General features: G+C 42.5%; 1 protein-coding gene across 1 annotated transcript in view; it reads left to right on the top strand.

Moving 5' to 3' along the window:
* Positions 1–22,241, top strand: part of LOC308093872 (low-density lipoprotein receptor-related protein 8-like) — a gene marked incomplete at its 3' end in the record, with an annotated part of 94,084 nt that overhangs the window by 20,321 nt on the left and 51,522 nt on the right. The window contains exons 3-4 of the mRNA XM_080440251.1: positions 7,052–7,174; positions 22,185–22,241. The exon at positions 22,185–22,241 is cut by the window's right edge and continues 72 nt beyond it. Coding sequence (XP_080296377.1) covers positions 7,052–7,174; positions 22,185–22,241 — 180 coding nt within the window. The remainder of the gene's footprint in view (positions 1–7,051; positions 7,175–22,184) is intronic.

The following is a 22,241-nucleotide window of genomic DNA, read 5'->3' as shown; positions in this document are numbered from 1 at the left end:
GTCATGCTCTATGCATCGCTCTCTCTCTCTCTCTCTCTCTCTCTCTCTCAGGGTTTTCTATTTTAGCCGAGCTGAGCCAGCATCGCCGCAAATCAGTTTCAGATTGGCTCGTGGGGAGTTTGTAGCTCTGCTAGGCACCGTCGAGTGCAGAGATAGGGCTTCAGTTTCAAAATTGTGTGAATTCAATAAGAATTCAAACAAATATGATTCCTTGCACACAAAAAAGCATAAAACAGTGTTCAACCTTTTGTGTGCGGACAAAAAAATATATTTAACCCATTAAGACTTTAGATTTGAGCAAAAAAAAAAGCATTATTTTACACTTTGGCTATTCAAAAATAGCAGATATACAAGCTCATAGCGCGGCACCGAGTGCCGCGCTATGAGCTTGTAGATCTGGTATTTTTGAAAAATCTAGAAAATGTGTGCAAATCTTTGAATATATATCTTTTAAAGCGAACATTTGTAACTCAGAGTGCTTCTGGGAGATGGGGGTCCGCGGCCAAATACATATACATTTTGGGGTCCTTTACATGAAAAAGTTTGAGCACCACTGACAAAGAAACGTAAGTAAAAAAAAAAAAAAACTGTTAGGATTTAGAAGGCATTTTGTAGAATCGGAACCTCAGGCCTTAATGGGTTAAATTAGTGTGCTGACCGCTATCCTCGCCCGACTTCCCTTCCCTGACCATGTCCTGATGCGACCCAATGTCTCATTTGCTCCATTTCTACTTTCCAGTTGAGCAAAGTAATGCAGCGAATGCTCAGTCACTGTTACAGAGAGAGAGAGAGAGAGAGAGAGAGAGAGAGAGAGAGAGAGAGAGAGAGAGAGAGAGAGAGAGAGAGAGAGAGAGAGAGAGAGAGAGAGAGAGATTAAATCTGTTCAGGTCGGTGCTGCTTGTGTTTCTTAATCAATATTCCATCAGAGTTAAAGCCTCACATAACTGTTTGTGTGTCTCCTGGGGTTCACAACCTCTGATTGACATCAGACAATAGGGACTGGCCAGCATATTGATCTCGAATAGAACACAATTAACATTAAACTATTTCCGTATTGTCTCAATTGGATAAACGATGACATGCAATAGCTTTACAAGAATGTAATTGTCCTTGAATGTGGGGGAAATCAGCTGACGTTTACTCAGAATAGGAAACACCTGCCTGTGGTTTACTGGCCCTCTCAGCAGGTCTAGAATATATTATGGTACCCTCAAAGTTGGCCTAATTAAGTGATGTACACAGTACTAATTGTCCAAGGCAATTTTAAGACCAGCCGGAGCTAACCCTTGTTAATGATGTGCTGCGTTTTGTATGCCAACATGGCGTGCCATTCATTTTTGGATGGGTTCACTCATTTACATGCCGGCGTCATGCCAACGGGATGCATTATGTGTTCCTGCGTCAACAACATTGCCCAACTTCACTCTCCACTAATGAGGCCATTTGTCTTCTAATGCCCTGGAGAATGTGCTTATCACTGCATTACCTATTAAGCTTGTCATGGCCCTCGATGAAAAGAGCTGTCATTAATATCCTTCACGGCAGGGAACAACTTTCTGTGAGGGGTTAGTTAGGGAAGCATGTTTCTGAGAGGTGTTAGGCACTGTGTGAACGTGTCTGTACTTTGGATGTGCTGTAGACTTATCCCGGTAGCTGACCATATTCATTTCCTATTTTTATCCTTGTGAGAACATCAGATTTTTGAATAGATAGCAGTACACACACACACACACACACACACACACACACACACACACACACACACACACACACACACACACACACACACACACACACACACACACACACACACACACACACACACACACACTACACACACACACACACACTACACACACTATACATACTTATACACGGTCGGTTTCGCTCTATCTACCTACACAGTAATCCTCAGTGTTAATTCCATTTGTCCAAGGATTTTACTAAGATGACACAAAGCACCATTGACAGTCGCCCGTCCCCCAAACACACACACACACACACACACACACACACACACACACACACACACACACACACACACACACACACACACACACACACACACACACACCGTGGACTGGAAGGTGTAAGACTCCAGGTGGGGTAGACAGACCGTGGAGCGTTGTTCCTTCTTCAGGGGACATGACGTGATGTGGCTGGCTGGGTGGACCCCTGAGGGGCCCTCATTCAGCCTGTGTGTCACATCTCATCTGTAACTGCTTGGGATAAATGTAGATGGGCTCTCAAGGGCAAGAGAGTGAGCGAGAGGGAGAGAGAAAACTCACTTGGCGCCCAGGTGTGCCAGAGCATTTTATATTATTTTTCATGCCAGGAGTTCTGTTGTCGTTTGAATTGTGTGTGTGTGTGTGTGTGTGTGTGTGTGTGTGTGTGTGTGTGTGCGTGTGTGAGTGTGTGTACGTGTGAAGAATGTGTCATAGGGACAAATGTTTAGTAAGTGCTGTCCTTGTCATCTGCTGTAACATGGCCTCATTTTTCATTTCATTCAGTGTCTCGTTTGGCATCGGTAATCCATGAGTAATATCACTGCACAATGTCACTCTCCATTTCCACGCCTATTGCTCACTTTTCTCTGTTTTTATCCAAGCTTTCTGTCTGTTTGTCATCTCCTTTGTCTTACCTCCTTCGCTGTATTTTTCTCTTTTCATCTCACTCGCTCTCTCTCTCCCATTGCTCTCTGTCTCTCTCCACATCCCTCCATTATGTCTGCCCCTCTCCTCATATGTGCATTAACACATCCACCGCCAAGGGCTAATCTCATAATGTACTCACCAGTGCCAAGGTTTTATTGTTGTTTTTTGTTTTTTTCAGGTCGCCATAGGCCCCGTTAAAATCCTTTAGATTGCCCGATCCAATGTTTGTAAACAACGGGCACATGTCCTGGTGTCTACTCGTCGAGACCGCGTGTCAAACGGAGCCGCCATGTTTGAGTTCTGATCGTTTATGTTAACATGGGAAATGCGAGGATGAAAAACTACATGTCCTGTACAGCTTTTACAGGGGTTTTTTGTGTACGACTTAGAATGAAGGCAGACGGGAAACAAAAAACGTGATCGCACTTCCGGTCGATTTCGGGTGGTGTTACACTGAAAATGGTCCCCCTGGAAAATTTAAAAAAAAAAAAAATCGAAAAAAAGGAAAAAGCACCACAGCCCGTAGGGCTACGGTCTCGGCGCTTAACAGTTGGATTTAACGGCCCGTAGGACTACGGTCTTGGCGGTTAATGTGTTAAGATTTAAAACCTCCTCTAATTAAGAAAAGAGAAAGTCAGTCCAAACAGATGGTGCGAGGATACCCATGGTAACAGTTAATTATCTCTGAGCGAACCATGGTCCTCAAAGAGTTTCATTGAAGCGAGCAGAGGATACGTTTCAATGAAACTCTTTGAGGTTTGAACTGAAACTCTAGGAGTAGAAGACAACCAGATGTATGTGTACGTTTGGCCTACAGAGGCCATATGCTGGGTTACAGAAGACCTGAAGCGGGATGAATGGGATGGTGGAAAGCACTGTAGCCTATGGTACACTTTGACTGGGACATCTTGTGCAAGGTAATCAAGCCAAACAGCGTTTCCCGTAGTTAGTCAATGATTCTCAACCTTTTCAATTTCAAGAACCCCAGTTAGGTATGCATTATTAGGCCCCCATTTGACACGTTTCTTATCGCTTGGGCCCCAATCTACTCAGTGTTAATTTAACTGTGAGAGTGTACAAATGGATGAAAACCCTTGCACGGATTAAGATGTATACGATTATAAGTTTTGCTCAAGAAGGTAAAACGTTCGACTTGGTCTTTGAAATATAATTTGTTACTGCTTCTACCCGTATGAGTAGTGACAAACAAACCCTCTTTATTCTATTGATTCTTGAGATTGATTCAGTATGCTGTATCATTTTCCAGACTTATGAATCTAATTCGTCTGTTGAGTAATAAAGCATTGTGCAAGGCCTCTGGGTAACTCTCTCTCACTCTCTCTCTTTCATCCTCTGTCTCACACTGGTGAAATCTGTGTCTGCATACGAGCGTGTGGTTCAGAATTCACAGGAGGTGCTCACTGTGAACACACCACTAATGAGTGTACACACTTAAGGGGAGGTGTGAGTTAAAAGGATATCACAGTCTTGGTTTCCTCCATAATCGTCTGTCCTCACCTTTAAACAAAAGGCTGCTCATAATGAGAACGCCGGTCGCACTCAATGCAGTGGAAAAAAAAATAAACACACATGTCTAATTGCAAGAATAATAATCTGAACCTTGTTTATTATTGCTGGGGTGTCAACCCTTTTAACAATATGGGGGAAGAAGCAGAGGTAGAGAGAAACAGACCTACGCTTGGAAGGATGGAGTGGGAGGGAGAGAGAGAGAGCGAGAGAGAAAGTATTTGTCTGACAATGTAGTGTAATGGGGTCAATTCATTATGTTTTGAAGGAGAGCACTGCTAATGTAGCTTTATGAAGTGAAATGAAGTAAGAGTTGCTGGTCTCGTGTATCGGCAGCTAACACAATTACCGCTGAACTGCATGCATGCGCTATTAGAGGCACGGTAATAGACATTCCGTGATTGCTTTTGATAGCGCCAGCCGCCCTGACGACCTGTTATTGGCTTGACATTGAGGTTTCCGTGGGAGAAAACGACTGGAAACGGGGGCAATTAAAAAATCCTGCAGACTGCAGTGTGTCTCTCTCAAGAACCTCAGAGGTTTCACAGTCTTGGCAGCAATGTTGGATTCACACAATCACAGAATAAACCACACCCATGGATTAAAGTTCTCTGTCGCCACATACGACTGATTTCAGTCATTTGGATTCTATAAAAGTCAGCATGTCCTTCTCTCTTGGCTTTCTCTAAAGGATGACTTATGTACTTGGTTGTGTACTGGTGTCGTCGTACACTGAAAATAGCTGATCTACAAGCTCACAACGCTCAGCGTCGCACTCACTGCATTGTGAGCTTGTAGAGCATGCTATTTTCGATTAGTTATTTTAAGGGATTAAAGAGTATTTGAGAGTATTTGAATTGGTCAAACCAGCAATAGGATTAATACATTAAAAAGTATTGTAATTGTAAAAAGTAGCAGTAGAACAATACATGTTCTCAGAAGCATCCTCCATAAACCCTAATGTTGCAGATATTTCATAAAAGCAAAGGTTAAAGCCACAATCTGCGATTTCACAATCTGGTTGGCTGTATGTCGCTCAGCAGGAACACAGGTTTTAGGTTATGATAATATGAAAAAAAACAACATCATAATTGGATCATGTAATGCTATAATTGTTTATGAAACCATGTGGAGAGCTCCTTTCACACTGTTTCACAAACCGCAGATTGGGACTTGGCTTAACATCAAGTTTTTTTTTGCTTTAATCCCTGCACACCTAAATGCCTCATGATGCTATGCGCACGCCTGTGTTGATTTTGAGTGTTATGTCAGCCATTTTGATGGAGACCCTAACCATTCACTGCCCTCCCCCACCCAAGTCACCCACTTTCATTTGCAAGGAAGTAAGAGAGTTTGGCTGGAGCGAGCGCTGAACAGAAGAGAGGTCACCCATTAGGGCTGTCACGATTACAAATTTGAAGTTGACGATTAATTGTCACTCAAATAATTGTGATTAACGATTTAACCCATTAAGACCTGAGGCGATTCTTAAAAATGTTTTCTAAATCCTAACAGTTTTTTGGAAAAAATAAATAAATGAAAAAAATCACGATTTTAAAAAAATAGCAGATCTACAAGCTCGTAGCGCGGCACTCGGTGCCGCGCTATGAGCTTGTATATCTGCTATTTTTGAATAGCCAAATAAATCTAAAGTGACACAGATGCGTTCCAGGTATCAATGGGTTAATTGTGTGTTTGGCATTGAACATTATTGGAACCTATGACGCCTTTCAGGCTTCGTAATCAAAAGCAATTGTGACAGGCCTCTCACTGATTAACAAATCAGAACTCTAAATGTAACATAATATGCTATAATGTATTAGCAGCCAGGACTGGGACAGCATGGGAACTGTTACTGTTACTGTTTAACGTCGCAAAGACAGTCCAGCTGAAAGCCTTTTGAGCAGGAGATTTATTAGACGGTACTGCTTGTCCTGTTTGGAGTTAATGGTCTGAGGAAACGGAACGACTCTGACCTCTGTGTGTTTACGTCTCTGTCGCCAAGCTAGCAGACGCGTCACTTAAGGTGTCTCTCTCTGTGTGTGTGTGTGTGGGTGGGTGTTAAAAAAGTGTATAGTGGAGGGGTTACTCAAATAGGCCAGCAAGTTAAAACATCAATGAATGTAGAGTACATCCCAAATGCACGTAAACATTTATTTATGGGAGGGTGCAAAATGTATACTGTATATATAAAAGACCACTCAAACAAAATGGAACAACAAATGGCTACAGAGCAGGGGTTCTCAAACTTTTTAATACCACAACCCCATATTATGAGGGATTTGTTTTGTCTTTCTAGTCGTCTTCTTTCAGTGCCTGTAATAACTGTACACGTTTTGACGTTCAACGTGTAGTGTTCCATTCCTGGCACGTTTTACCTTTGCTCTCCCCTCGCGACCATATAGGCCTGTGGGATTCCATTATTAACACGTTTTGGGTGGAAAGAAGTTTCATTGTAACCCCTGCGAGCGATCTGCATCCATTTACCCCTTCTATTCTCCATGACGAGAAGCCAGCAGACGGGATTAGACCCGATAAAGTGGCTGATAGTGAGAAGATGGATAACAGACAGAGAGACTGCTTCATCAGGACAATAGGGGAAGAGAGAATGAATACTTCTAAGGGATGTCGGGAGAGAGAGCTGGAGTAGGTTGCAGAGGAATTACATGAACGACGAAGAGCTTGATTTCCCCCCCGACGAACAGGATGATACAGCTGGCCTTCAGATAATCTGACCTATTACACTATACTACAGATTAGATCCGATTTGGAAATTGACCATGTCTTTATCTCTCTTTCTCTCTCTCTCTCTCTCTCTCTGTCTGTCTGTGTCTCTCTCTCTCTCTCTCTCTCTCTCTCTCTCTGAGCAGCCAGGAAAACATGCGCGCCAGCAGAGTTTGCCTGCCTAAACGGGCAGTGTGTCCCAGGCCGTTGGCGCTGTGACGGGGAACCAGAATGTCCCGACGGCTCCGATGAGGCAGAAGCCACCTGCAGTAAGTACCCCCCCCCCCCACACACACACACACGTCACATACATGTCACACAAACACGCGCACACAAGCGACATATGCGCATACTCAACACAATTTCATCTGATTGCGTCACTTATTATTCATTGTCATTATTGCTGCATGTTTTAATTCAATGACCCTGTAACCTCCCTTTGTCAAAGCAGTTTTTTAAGTATGTCAGATAATAGCACAGTTGATGGAGGGTAAAGGTGAAACTTAATGGCTGCATTCTATCATATTCTCTTATCTCATGTGTAGGTGCCTTTGAATATCACTCTGTATTCGGTCGCAGCCTCGGTACTGTCAGGATGAAGGCCACGCTGGCTAATAATCTCTGCCGGTTTCACGCCGTAGGTGAATACGCAGCGCCATGCTCGAGCTAGACAGGACGTAATTTGTCTCCTCTGGAAGCCCGGAACACAAGTCAGGTTTGTAATTTGACTTGCTGCCTCCACCCAAGGAACGGTTCAGCCATCCGCCTCGCCTGGCCCTGCCTCCCCGCTGTGCGCTCTGCTCGCCCACGCCACTACCTCCATTGTGTCTGAATGTGGTAGAGATGCAGGCAGGAAGGATTGTGATTACTGCTGCTGAGCTGTCAGGCAGGCAGACGGGGCACTGCCTGCCTCATCTAGACTGTGTCACTCTGTTTAACCCACACACTGTCCCTGATGTGGGCTTAACCCACACACAGTCCCTGATGTGGGCTCAAGGCAGGTTGGCATTTTCACAACCAGGCCTGGACTAAGGTCCAGGCAGGGAGGCCTTTATTGGTTTTCTTCCCTCCCTGGAGTCCCTGCCATGCTTTTTTGTTGCTTTCTCCTTCCTTTGTGTGAGTACAGACAGACCTCTTGCAGAGTGAGAGTTGCTAGCCGGAGCAGAGACAGACACCATTAGTGTAGTGATGCTGCAACGTTCATGGACCAAGCGTTGGTATGTCTCCGTATTGGCCATTTTCTCACACAATTCAGAAGTATAAATGTTCCATTTTCTTAGGGATACATTGAAAATGAGAATATCGTTGATCTTTCAATACAGAATTTTCATTTTCATGAAAATATATCTCTCATATTGAAATACTTGATGGGAGTATATTAGCGTAGCCCTGAAGCCTTAAAGTGGAAATACACACTAACAACAAAATAGTGTTGCGCTGGAGGTTGTACTGCTGGCCTCACCTGACCACACCTGAAATATGATGTTATAGTACCTTAAACCAGTAAACCATTGAAAACAGAGGACAAACATTTACTATCATGATTAGGGTGTTGCCAGGCGAGACCAGTAGTGCAACCTGAACCTACTGTAGTGACTTTTAGGGAGATTTAAAGGTGATTTATACTTTTTCGCAGACCAAAAATTATCAATCTACAATCTCAATGCCTGTAGATTGGGTAGAACGGCGTGCTGCGACACAAAGCTTGTAGATCTTGTAGATCTGCAATTTTTTTTATAAATCAGGCATTAAGGTGCATCTACTCCTTTATGTAAGATGCCCCGTCATAATGTCAGAGGTAGGACAGGATGATGTAGGTGAGATCACCTACCAATTCTAGAAATGCTACTTGATTCCGTCCCACCAATTCAGCTTTTGATCTTTAAAGCCATTGTTGAAGCAAAGCGTGGGACGGAAATAAGACGTGCGAAACGGAGCAGAAAATGAATTGGGGAAAGCCAGCTGAAGTCTTTGAAAGCCTGTTCGTTGGAGTTTTGGTGCTCTTTATTTGGTGTGTGGGCCATACAGCCAGACCCTGATGAATAATGTAATAGCCCCTAATGTCACCCCCGGAAAGTCTGGTGTGAGGACGGAGAGGCACAAAGAGACCTCTGGAGGGTAACAAGTTTGCATTGGAAATCCAATTAAACATAAAATGAACGAGGGATTCATTCACTTGGCCGCCAAATGCAAAGATAGAGATTAGGGCTGAGAAGAAAGTCATTTATATGGAAATCTCTAATGTATTCAGTTGGTGTTTTAATGTGATATGTTTCTGAATGGCAACAGCAAAAAAAAAAAAAAAAGTTCATTTAAAATGTCTAATCTTTTGTGGTGTCAAAGACATATCTGTGTATTTGACTTTGGTTTTCACTTTGACAACTAAATATGGAGCCTTACACAGTGTTCATTTATCCATCTATATATATACAGTCGCGCAGTGGTTGGACGTCCGGGTTATCGTTTGCTGTTATCGTTTCCGTTTTATCGTTGGCTGTAATCATTATTACAATCATTACATCTTATTCTTTGTGTGATTCTAGCAGTTCCAGCAGACCACCTGTCCATTTTCCTACAGATTTAGCCTAAAAATCGATCACGCCTGGAGCCTTTGGATAGTGTACCTTTAATTGTTCACTTTACATTTGTATTCCTTCTTTGGCCCATATTTTGCCTCAGTAGCGAAATATTCTATCCTTCTTCTACACTTTGCTGCCTCCCACAGGTCGGGGGTGTAACGCAGTTGATATCAAACTGTGCATGTGTCGAGTTACGGCTGCCTGCCTGACGACACTTTGCTGCCTCCCACAGGTCGGGAGGATAACGCAGGTTCACACGCGCAATGTTCTAAAACAGGCTGTGTTGTTATTAGCACACCGCACATAGCTTACCTCAAACAGCTTCAACATCAACTTCTCATGGCTGTGAGAGAGAGCGCACATCCCCGGGTAGCACAACGGACCAGAGCGTCGGGACCCCTGCGAAGCATTCGCTGGGGGTCCGACCTGCCTCACGGCTGTGGACAAAACATTCTCTCAGTGAATCACTGTGTGTGTGTGTGTGTGTGTGTGTGTGTGTGTGTGTGTGTGTGTGTTGTAACTGTCACCAGACAGAAATCGACTCTTAGGAACACACGCCTTGCCCACACATAACTATTTTGAGTGCGCGCACTCGGCGCTCATCTGTTGTGCGGCCTCTGTTGTTGCATCGCGTTTGTCATTAAATATGTAGCAATGTGCATGCCCACAATAATTGTAATAATACTATATATAGCCTATATTTTAGGCTACTAGACGTGAGGGCCGCGTAGCAGCCCGAACCGCTAGTTTGGTCACATTTGCACACTCAGAGTTAAATTAACACTGAGGATTTTACTGTGTAAGTTAAACCTGAGCCTTCTGCATTTCTCAGCGTTCACCCCTCTCCTCCTAAGCATCTTTCAGCTGACGACAGATATTCCACTTGGCAGGGGGTAAAAAAAGTCCTAATTTTCCATTTCCATGGTTACGACTCAATACTGTAGTTCACGCCAAGAATTTACTGTACATCCGTGGTCCCAAGGGCCGCCGCCAGGGGACGCCAGGAGGGCCAAAGAAAATAATAGATAATAATAATTAAAATTCAGATTAAATTCATAAGATTATTGTGCCAGTTTAACCACTTAGTTTCAACCTCCGCTACACAAATCAAGCGCCCCATTCCACCATTCATGCACTCAAATGACGAGGTTCCAATGAGACCGCGTGCCAAACGGAGGCATTGTCATTAAGATCCGGGGTCTGTTGTCACTGTGCCGCGAGAGCGGGGACCCAAGTGTGTCACAGCCAGTCACATGGAAAATGATGGAGAAAGCGAGTGGAGGATGCAGATTGGACTGGTCTCCAGGCAGTACCGTACGTTACTCAGCGGAAGCCATTCTGCTCTCTCCGCCATGTTGAGCGATCATGCTTCTTAATTACTTTGCGTTTCGCTGGTGAGTGACTGAGTGAGTGAGTGGTGGCCCACTCGGCCTGTGTTGTGCCAGCTGCCTGCTCGGTGAGATTGCAGGCAGCACCGTCACGCGTCTCTGCAAGATGTCAATTACACCGGTCCAAGTCTTGTGTTTTCAGCTGCTTTCAGATGCGGACGGACATTAACCTCAGATCTTTTGTTAATTGAGCAAACGCGCCGTGAAATGCTAACTCTATTATAATGATATAATCATAACCCCCCCATGAAGGCACACAATCACTTCTAGCACTTGACTGAAATGAGTGCTGGTTTTCGGCTGCCATGACAACACTGCAGGACGGAATCGTCACAACAATCATGTTGTTGGCCAAACACCCGTGTTGAAGAGTGAAGACCCTGTTCTGCGTTGGCAAATAGTGTAGGCCTAAAGGGTTTGGTAGTCATCAGGCCTGAACATACAGTGTTGTATAAAGGTTTTGTTGGGACATAACGCTACTGACCACTGACCAGTACTGTATATGCATGCCATGCACGTTGTGTTTCCCCCTCCTTTCTGAGGCATGTCGGCAAAAGCCGAACCGACTCTAAGCTCCGCCTAAGACCCGAGGCTTCCCTCCATGAGTTGCTCACAAATCCGTTGAAACACTGTGGCATCTTTCCCCACTGTTTACCTGCCTCTCCTGTACCCATGCTTACCACGGTGCTGGTTATTCAGTTCAAGATGACCGGTTGTTGCTAAGTAGTGTTGATTTTGACAAACAAATTTTGATTCAGTTTTAGTCATAGTATTTTGAATCAAATTCCATTTAGTTTTAGTCATATTTTAGTCGTCTGAAACGTTTTACTGTTAGTCTAGTTTTAGTCGACTAAATATCATAAGATTATAGTCGACTAAATCTACAGTTGATTTAGTCGGCTAAAATATATTTTGGCGGTGCCTTGATGGTGTCGTAATGGCTGATTTTACACTTGGTTGCATGCTGAAAATAGCCGATCTACAAGCTCACAACGCGTCGCAGCGCGACACGAGTGCAACACCTGAGCGCAACCAAACATAAAACGACTTGTCTTTTAGTTCCACTGGATCTCTTCTCCACTCGTCCCTCCCCAACATTTTAATCTAGTTTTTATTTGTTGACGAAATTGTCAATATATTTAGTCTTAGTTTTAGTCATCATAGCTTAGTTTTTATTTAGTTCTTATTTAGTTTTCGTGAGTGAAAAAAGGTAGTCGACGAACATTCTTTCTCATAGTTTTAGTCGACGAAATCAACACTGTTGCTAAGAATTGTCTCTTCGCTGCTGTAGTGTGTTTGGGAAGAGTGAAGAGGAGAGTTATGACACAGCAAAGGTATAATTCCTCTAGTTTACAGCCAGATTCATACTTAGTTGTACGACGGTGTCTCTCGCCAAAAATAGCCGATATACATCGCAGTGCGACACGTTGTGAGCTTGTCATTCGGCTGCTTTTAGCACGGGACCTTGCACCTCAATGCATTATGGAGCGTTAGCAAAGGGCACAGCATACATCGTATTACATCTGTCAGGGGACACTAAGTTTCTCTCTCACGCACAAACTGCATATTCTGTTCATTTTATTTCTCTGACATCTTTGGCTTTCTCGCACTGCCATTTGCCCTGTCCAATGGCACAAGCCTGCAAGAAATACACACACAAACTCACACATTCTGGACCCGGCACAAATGAGATGTATGCCAGAATAATCTTCGTTCAGCGAGCAGGGTCCCAATTACATGCTGGAGTAGAGCTACACTGGCATATTAGAAATTCGAATTTTGGCTACCGTTTTCTTGCAGAGTGGGTTAGTAGCAGGCGCTGAAAAATGATCGACTCTTTGCGGAAAAACAGTGCCAGACTAATGTGTAATCAGAGAGTCATTTGGCCAGCACAGCTTGCTGTACGGTGGCTCTCTGTATGGCTGTTTGAGCAATGGCATTTTCCTGTGCAATAGGAGCCATCAGCCAGTCGGTGCTGGGGCAGGAAATTGCTGAGTTCAGCTTACTTTTTTTGCAAGGCATTTTCTGCCTGTACTTTTAAATAGCTCCCTGAGATCCAGCAGATGTAAGGGAAGGAGGGAACCTCACTTCACTTCCTCTTCTTCCCCTGAAAAATGCTTATTCACCTTAAAGCCCCCCTCAAACTGCCTCTACAGGGAGGAAAGCAAGTTTGCTCTGGCCACAGCCCAGGGTTTTACAAATTTGCTAGCAGTTGCTATTAATATCTATTTTGTACAATGCTCTGCTGCATTACTAGCTTGGAGAGTTTTTAATGAGAGAAACAAACATAGCATTTGCCTGCTAGTCAGAGGAGTGTTGCAAGAAGGGATGTGTATATAACGAGAGTCTTTTAATTATAATACTTTGCTACTACCAAACATGAGGTATAAAACATGAAACCAAGCTACAGCTTGTGTCTGTTGTTCTGAAGTAAATGGCCAGATAGCAGATTCTTCCGCTAAAGTGAACTTGCACTGCCTGTCAATATGGACTGGAATGAAATGAAGACATGTAAGGAGACACAGACAATTCAATGACCACATTTTCAGAAGTGAGCAAACTTTTTGGATGGCAACCAATTCATCACATATAGTATAGTATAATTTGACTGGGAAAAGACAGGTTTGATCTGATTCATTGATAACACAGGGCATAATAATATATGTAATATAATAATAATAATAATATACGTGTGTGATGTGCATGAATGACGAGATGAATTAGAAAGCGTGCATGTGTGCGTGTGCGTGTGCTTGTGTGTGTGTGTGTGTGTGAGAGAGAGAGGGAAAGGCTGATCTATTAGAATCTTTGAGGAGTCCTAATCCCAGTTTTTTTTTTTTACCATAATTTGTTCATGAATAATTATTTTTCATCTGTAAATCATCTGTGTTCATCACAATTTTACACAATTTTGCATGTTGTTTACATGTAGAAAGTGTATCAATTCTAGTAATGTCACATTTGTGATGTTTTTCCATTTACAATTAAAGGGGCATAATTTTGTATGAGATATTGTATCAGATTGAAAAACATGGCAGACTAGTAAGCAACACAGCTGCAGCAAACAAATGAATAATAAGTGGGCCCAGAGCCAAGGGCATACCGATGTGCAAGCATGATAGACAGTATTGACACACCTAAAATCGAACACACCCATTATTTATTTGATTAGCTGCAGCTGTGTTGCTTACATGGTACAGTATGCAAAGAATCGCTTGTATCGATACTAAGTACTCTTGCGTTGTATTTAGCAATTTTATCACAATTTTCCATTACATATCGCTACACTTGGTTTATTTATAAATGTGTGTGATCTCTGTGTTCATGTCAAGGTGCGGGTTTGTCCATATGTGTTCAAAACTTCAAATACAATGTCCATTTATTTGCCAGAGAATCACTGGGTTTGCTTATTTGTATCCATAATACATTTTTCCCTTAAAAAACCTGCACTCTCCACATGCAAATTAAAATGTTTTGCTAAATAGTTACTGTATCGATTTTAAATCATTGAATCGTATCGTATCGCCATGAATGAACCAATATCGTCCATGTATCATATCGTCAACCATGTATCGTGATGCGTATCGCATCGCTGTTAAAATGTATCGTTACACCCCTACTGTGTACTAAAAGGTCAGTGTTATGCAGCCTGCCATGTTTTTACCCTGCTGTAGTTTTTAACCTGAGTTGGAAAACAAACTGCAAAATCAGCCTAGGGTTTCATGCCCTTTTAAATAGGATGGTAATATAAATCTCTATAAAAGAAAAAGCCACAAACTGTTCTTACAGTTGTGACCAATGACTTGATTCTTCATCCACCCTTTCATATTGGCCAGAACATGTCATCCACATCACAGAGTGCTCTTTCCGTCCATGCACATAGGGTAAAACCCCGGTGAGTGCCACAACCATCTCTGGCATCCATCATTGTCTGTATCACCACAGGCCTCCTTCATGTCCTCCATCTACCCTTCCACATGTCTCCTTACTCCCCTACATCCTCTTTCTCCTCCATGGACTCTACCTCGCCTATAACTCCTCCTCCTTATGCCCTCTACCTCCCATACCCTCTGTTCCTCCTCCGTGTCCTCTACCTCCATGTCCAAGGTTAGGCTTAACCACTTAAGCCACTGACTGGGGTCCCCCAGGGGTTATACTTGGTCCCCTCCTTAGTCGAAAATAGCCAATCTACAAGCTGTATGATTGTAGATCTGCTATTTTTGGTGAATGTTTGTTGTTTATGTCATGTCTAGAATATGGATGCTAGGGTTCATGTGGTTACATTTAGTTTGACTTCTATTTCTATTCATTACTTGTGTTGGATTATGGTGATCTTTTATATTTGCATACCTGTGCTCAGTGTGTATGGTTGACAAAGCTTACCATGCTTCCCTGAAGTTCATTACAAAATGAAAAGCCTCACTGCTGTTATGTACTTGTGTGTTTTATACACGTTATCTACACATTTTAAACATTCAGAAAGCAATTGTTGGTATGCTCCCATCCTACCTTTGTGCTAACATCTCATGGAAAAGTACAGTATGTATGTATTATTATCTCTCAGCCTGGAATAGGTTGCAGAGTGAATTGACTAATTAATCTTATGAAATGTGTGTAAATCGAAATTGAAAGAATTGGAGGCAAAATCGTTTGACTGTCCTTGTTTCCAATTACTTTTTTTAATTAACCTTTTACTCTGCTGTGATAATTGCTTTTATGGTTGTGTTTGTGTGAAACTATTTGTTTTTATTTGTGTTGCTTCTTATCTTGGTCAGGCCTCCATTGAACAAGCACATAATTCGTGTTGAGCTGCAAGTAGCTTTCTGGTTAGAAATATTTCTTTTGACGGAGGTGCCTTGATGAGAATCAATATCTGTAGATATTGAGCTTCAAACCTTTCTTTTTTCTATTCTATTACGGGGAATGAGTGACAGGGGCTCGCCTCCGCTTACTGGCTTAATAGCAGGGACGATTTGCTTGCTAAAGATGTTTGTGCTGTACATTTATCATCGCACTGCATGCTTGTCACTTTACTCTGTAATGTAGGCTGCTTTTCATGCATATAGATGTGTCTACCCAGAGACTGTGAAATGCACCCTTTCATATGGCAGTGAATCTACCAATATACAGGTACAGCAATGCAGCTTAGCTTGTAGTGCACAGTGCACAAACCCTGGTAGTACGGCACTGATGCTAATGCACTTTGCTGATAACATTTTCCTTTTCCTGTGTCTTGTGTGTCTCTGCTGCACCTGATCCATAATTCAGGGAGAGGGACAGGGCCATGCTAGCCTGGTCTAATGAAGCCGTAAATCTGCTTGTGACTCATGTTAGCAGAGCGCTTTGTGTCGTTTCAGCTCGGGGGTAGAGAGGCCAGATTATCTAACCCCCACCGTTCAACATCAGACCAATAGTCAAACGAAGTACACCTACATTTTGGCACACACACAGATGCACAAATGAGATCATTACTGTAGATGCACGATGAGTAGCGATCTAGGCTAGCGTAGCCTATTGTCTCCTAAAGTGCTTGCACACTGTACGATTTTGGCCGTCTTATCTACCTTGTCAGACAAGTGCAAGTTCAATTCAGTTTACCTGTCACAGTGTGCAATGGCCTGGCAGAAGAGGACTACATGGGTTGGCAGTTCTCCAAATGGATATATACTCTATTTCACCAATATACATATGCCAATATCTACATGCCATTGTAATGCCAATCTGTCTGCTCCGATGCTTAAAGGACAACTTTGTTTTTTGTACAACAAGGGTTATTTTATTAGTTTGTAATGATAATAATTGCTGTAACAGGCAGATTCACGTTTTGGCCTATAACTTTTGAACTGTATAGGCCAAAAACGTGAATCTGCCTGTTACAGCGCCACCATGAGGCTGATTTAAAAAATGTAGGGTGGCATTTCTTCCTTGGCCGAGTGGTGATGTGCGTACAAAGATTCACGGAAATCGGAGGCTGCGTTCATGACTATTTACCAATGGACCGAATGCCTCCGCCCCCCAGTTAAAAATCACTAAAATCACTATAATGATAGAAAGCAATACATGATTTTTTTAAAATTATTATCGTTACAAACTAATAAAATAACCCTTGTTGTAAAAAAACAAAGTTGTCCTTTAAACACACAAAGCTGGTGCACTTTTACCGTAAAGGTATCAGTTTCTGTTAACACAAACCATGCCCTTTCTTTTATTCTATACGTGTTGGTAACAGTTATAACAGTCTGCCATTGACTATGGTATCACCACCATGACCTAAACTAATCTAGTTTATAATATAATAAGTTTGCAATATACGACAAGCTCACCTTTAGGGAAATGGGTCAGAGACAGATTTTAGGGCCGTCCACACCAAGCACTATAACTATAGCTATAAGTTTAATGTAGTTAATTAGCTTGATGTCTAGATGGGGTTAGATTTGACCCAACTTTGACGTCATCCTCTCATTAAATGGGCTTCCTAGATCCTTCATTTCGGCTTACCCCTTACCCTTAATCTTAAAGGTAGAGTAAGTGATATTTCTTTGTTAAAATACGTATTTGGTTAAAAAGTTAAAGATCTATATTCTGATAGTAATCCTTGCTATTGCGTGTTTGTTCAATAACAGGGGTCTACCTGTCAATTCAGCTCTTCAATAATCACAAAATACATTTTCAGTTGGGTTGCCAATTTCAGCCAATCAGGATGTTCCAGTTCCAATTTTATCTGCTCACTTCTTTGTGTCATCACATCCAATTTAACTTGTTTATCCTGTATCCTATATGAGTTCTCTCTCCTTATTGGATAACATTGGTATCCCGACTTGAAAATGCATTTTATGTACATTGAAGAGATGAAGAGACAGGGAGACTCCTGTTACTGAAACACTCTATAGCAATGATTGCTATCAGAATATATAACTTACAGCACCTTTATACTACCTCATTAAATCACCTTTTTTAGCTCTGACAAATGTCGGTCCCATTTGTTTGTGTCTGTGTACTTACTTTATAGTCTTGGTTTAAATTTGAAACATTTCTTAATGTCATGTTACTTTAGTGTGAAATTGTGACAATGACACAATTTCACGGTCAAAGAACCAGAACCAGTTCTGTGTTTGTGTCTCATCATACAAAATTGCAACTAATATCATGGCACATTTTCATCTCCACAGTGTATACTAACATTTACCCTGGAGTCCCTGTTTTAGGCAAACAAATATATTTGCAAATCTTTAAAAGAACATTTATTAGATACATTTATTTGTATTTAAAAAAATAGTGCAGATTTGCACTGCCTCATGTTGTGACCTTGTTGATCGGCGATTTTTGCTATTTGTCATACAACAAAGTATATGGTGCTTATAAGTGGTTAAAGCAAGAAACCATGGGTGGCATTGTGGGTGGCATTGTGGGTGGCAGTGACAAAATGCAAAAGAGAGCTACAGTGATGAGACCTTGTTAAGTTGAGGTGAGCACTGACTTGGCTCTTGTAACTGATGATGATGAATTCCAGAGCAGGACTCCTGCCAAAGACAAGATAGACAAGACAAGATGGGGACTAATTTTTTTTAAAACCCGCCTGTGACCAACACAGGCTCACTCCATCAGTTTGTCTAGACGAGTAATTGGCTTTTATTATATTGCCTTTGTCTCCAAGCAAAAACCCATTAGTCACTTATTCATTCCAAAGGAAAAAAGAAAAGCTGCAAGATGAGTCAATAAATGCCTAGTGGAGCTGTGAAGTATAGGTTGGCACACAACTGATATTTGGATCTCTCGTTCACGGCGGCGAGGAGGAGTGTGGATTAGGCGTAGGCTTCATCAGAAAGCCATCGGTTTAAAGGATGCGACAGCTCTCTCTTCCCTGCATGGCGGATTGTGATTCTCCTCCAGTCTCTGTCCTCCCTGACCCCTCCCTGTTCGTTCTGCTTGGTATGGACGGCTTTGGTTGGTCTTAAGCATAGGAGTCAAAAAGGTCATTCAGGAGATGGTTTTCATCTATCATTCGCTCTTATATTCAACATCGCATGACAGTGTCTCTTGCCGATGTGAACTGATTTCAAGCTGACATGTTCAACAATCAGTTGTTAGGATTTATATGGCTCCCTTCTGCTTCTTTCTGACTCTCTCACATGCATGCACGCACACGCACACACACACACACACACACACACACACACACACACACACACACACACACACACACACACACACACATTAATTTGTTCCATTTAATACAAAATATCTTTGGACCAATAAATCAGCTTAATTGCGTTTAGTGAACGTGTTATTCTCTTTTTCATCGTTGAAAAGTTCAATTTTCCTCACCTCTTTCATCTTCTGTCAGATATTTCTCTCTGCCTTCATGTCTCCCTGTTCTCTCTTGGTTTGGTGGTGTTTTTATGTATGATTGTGCTGCCTCTCTGCCCATCTGCCTTTTCTGCTTGCTTCTTTTCATTTCACTTCATTTTTCAGCATTTTTTGATACGAATTGCGCTTTGACCAGAACTGTCATTCGTAAGCCTTTCACTTGATAAGCAGAAATACATCTATGAATGTAGCAAGCCGTACGTTGGTCCCTGAGCACTAGAATCACCCAGCGCTGCACTGCAGTGCTTTGTGGTATTCCGGTCTCAGGGTCAGGACCTGGCCGCATCAGCGCTCCTTGCAGCTCTCTCTTGGCTCTTTTCGACAACAAGAACCAAGCGAACCGTGCCATGTAACGTATTTCACAGGTTCTCGTTTTAGTTTCAATACGCTATGGCTCAGTAACAGTTTCATATAAGGTTCTCGGAGCCTACTGTAATTTGGGACCTACTCAGGAGCTAGTACTAACCCTGAACCCATGGAAGGAGCAAGCGGTATTGTTACCAGACACTTTTCAAAGATTTTCAAAAATAACACAAATAGCCGATCTACAGTACAAGCCCACAACACGTTGCATCGCGACATGTTGTGCGAGCCTGTACATCTTTGACATCTCTTTAGCTGATAATGATTGCTTTACCCCTTTTTCTCCCCAATTTAGTCCAATGCCAATTGATTCCTCCCCACACACATTTCTGTGTTGTCACTGCTGTTGTATCCTAATGACTCACCTACGGACATAGAGCCTTCCTCATACTCCTCCCGCCCAACACTCCCTGCTGACAGGTGCCGCCCCCAGCCCGTAGGATTACGTGGAATGACAATGATCACCCTCCCCGCCCGGCTTACCTTCCCCCGAACACGGGCCAATTGTGTTTGTCACAGAACTCACAGAACTTTATGGCTGCTGAAATGTTTGAGTTATGGAAGGTTCTGGATTACCCTTCGTAGTCGAAAAGAGCCGTCTTGTCTGTCACTCCTCAGGCACTAGTTTGCCTTTTTCACCACCTTTTCCCCCTGCTCTCCTCCTCCTCCTCCTCCTCCATCACACCTCCATCACACCTCCAGAACACGGAGACACTCAGACAGGACTTCCAGAGACGTGCATGACTGGGGGCGAGGATTGAAGGTCGCACTGTCAAGCCGCCGTATTTTGATTCTTATTCATGGCTTGGTCTGAGGCAGCCATTTCATAAAGGTGGCTTATCTATCTACTGTCTTACTGGCTTTTGTGCTGCCCCTGACTCCTTACTGCATAAGAAGTTACATTTCCCTAGCGAGATAATTGTAATTCTAGATTTCTTTCTACTGCACGACACAGTTCCAGGGGACACGGTACACAAACGCAAACAACAAAGCATGACCCCAGTTGTTTTACTAAAAGGGATACGCATTTAGCATAAGTACAGTTGTTTTTAATTATCTCATTTGGCATACATGCAGCTGTGTTTTTATTTACACTAGATGTCTGAGCAGAAGATCTCTCAACATCTTCTGGTGCACAAAGCTAATTGCACCTAAAGTTGGCAGAAGATTGTGCGAGAGATTCATTCGGGGCCCTTAATGAAAATAACCTCATAAATGATATTAATTAGCGAGCTTGCTGTCAGCACATCGTGCCACAAATTAGCCTCTGTTATCCCATCGCTCGTCAGAATGTAATAGTGTCAATCCAGAGAGCCAGTGTGCTTAACAACGCGTGACTCCAGAGAATGAAAGTTCTGTGGACGCTCACCTGAACATGCAGTAGCAGTTAAGACAATGACACTGTAATAGAAAACATGAAAAAAAAAAAAATAACAACACAGAGACAAAGATGAATGACTTGTCCAGTACACTGACCCATTGATTTAGTTATGGAGATGGGGTTTTAACTGGCCTGTAAGCAGAGATGCATAATTATGGACAGCATGTTCACCACTAAACCCAAACTAATCTGGATCAAACTTGCCTTGTGCCAACTACAGCATATTGACAGGAGGACGGATATTGAAGGAGACTGGGTTGTTCTTTTGCTTGGTGATCTATTGTGGATTCTCATTTTCTTTTTGGATATAAACCAGGATAGCCCACTTTAACCCAGGGTGTAGATTTGGGGTATATTTTCGGCTGTTTGTCAGCTGCCGGATTGATTGAGTAATGGAGTTGTTGTCTATGGCTGCAGCTATCGATTCTTTTCTTAGGGATTATTCTATTGATTACTTCTTTGATTAATCACATTTATTTTTATATATTAACAAATTCACACAAAAGATCATTGACACGACTAAATTGATTATTCCACTTAAGCCAGGGGTGCGTGCAGAGGACAATTTTGAACTGAGGGGGACAGATTTTGAGCTGATTTTGCTACTGTATATTACCAGCTGCTGCAGAGGTTCAAAGAGAAAGCTCCAAAGTGTGTACATTGTGTACACAAGAGCATGGTCTTCATAACACAATTCTTGGGTTTAATCCATCATTCATCCACGTGAGTTCTTATTTATTTTCGGTTTCGACAGGTGGCTTGGCTTCAACAGAAATCGAATTTCCTCTAAAACATGCCCAATTTCAAAATAAGAGCGACTTGTAATGATTAGTCAACGCTGGTTTTATTTTTTAAGTCTACTTACAGGATGTAGATAGACTAACTTAGAAGTAGGTAACAAACCGTGACATATCTGTGATTCTGGTCATCATCGGAAGTTTACATTTTTCTTCTTCTTCTAAAAAGATGGGGGGACATACCCCCGCCCCCATGGAACTGGGTACGTCAGTACCCAGTTTACTCCCCCCAAATGTCATTATTTTCTTATCGATTATCAACTATTTATAATCAATTAGTCAACTGTTAGCTATTGTGGTCTATCAGCGGCAGCGCTGCTGCTGTTCTTATCGTTGGTTGATGCTGTGTTTATGAGCCCACCACAGAGATCCTTATGTCCTCCTCCGTGTGTGCCCCCCCACAGGCAAAGAGACGTGTCCTCCGGAGAAATTCGACTGTGGGGGCGCCACGAACAAGTGTG

The sequence above is a fragment of the Gymnoscopelus braueri genome (genome assembly GCF_963280865.1).
Source record: "Gymnoscopelus braueri genome assembly, chromosome: 10".
In the NCBI taxonomy this organism is placed as follows: Eukaryota; Metazoa; Chordata; class Actinopteri; order Myctophiformes; family Myctophidae; genus Gymnoscopelus; species Gymnoscopelus braueri.
This window is presented reverse-complemented; position numbering and strand designations above follow the sequence as displayed.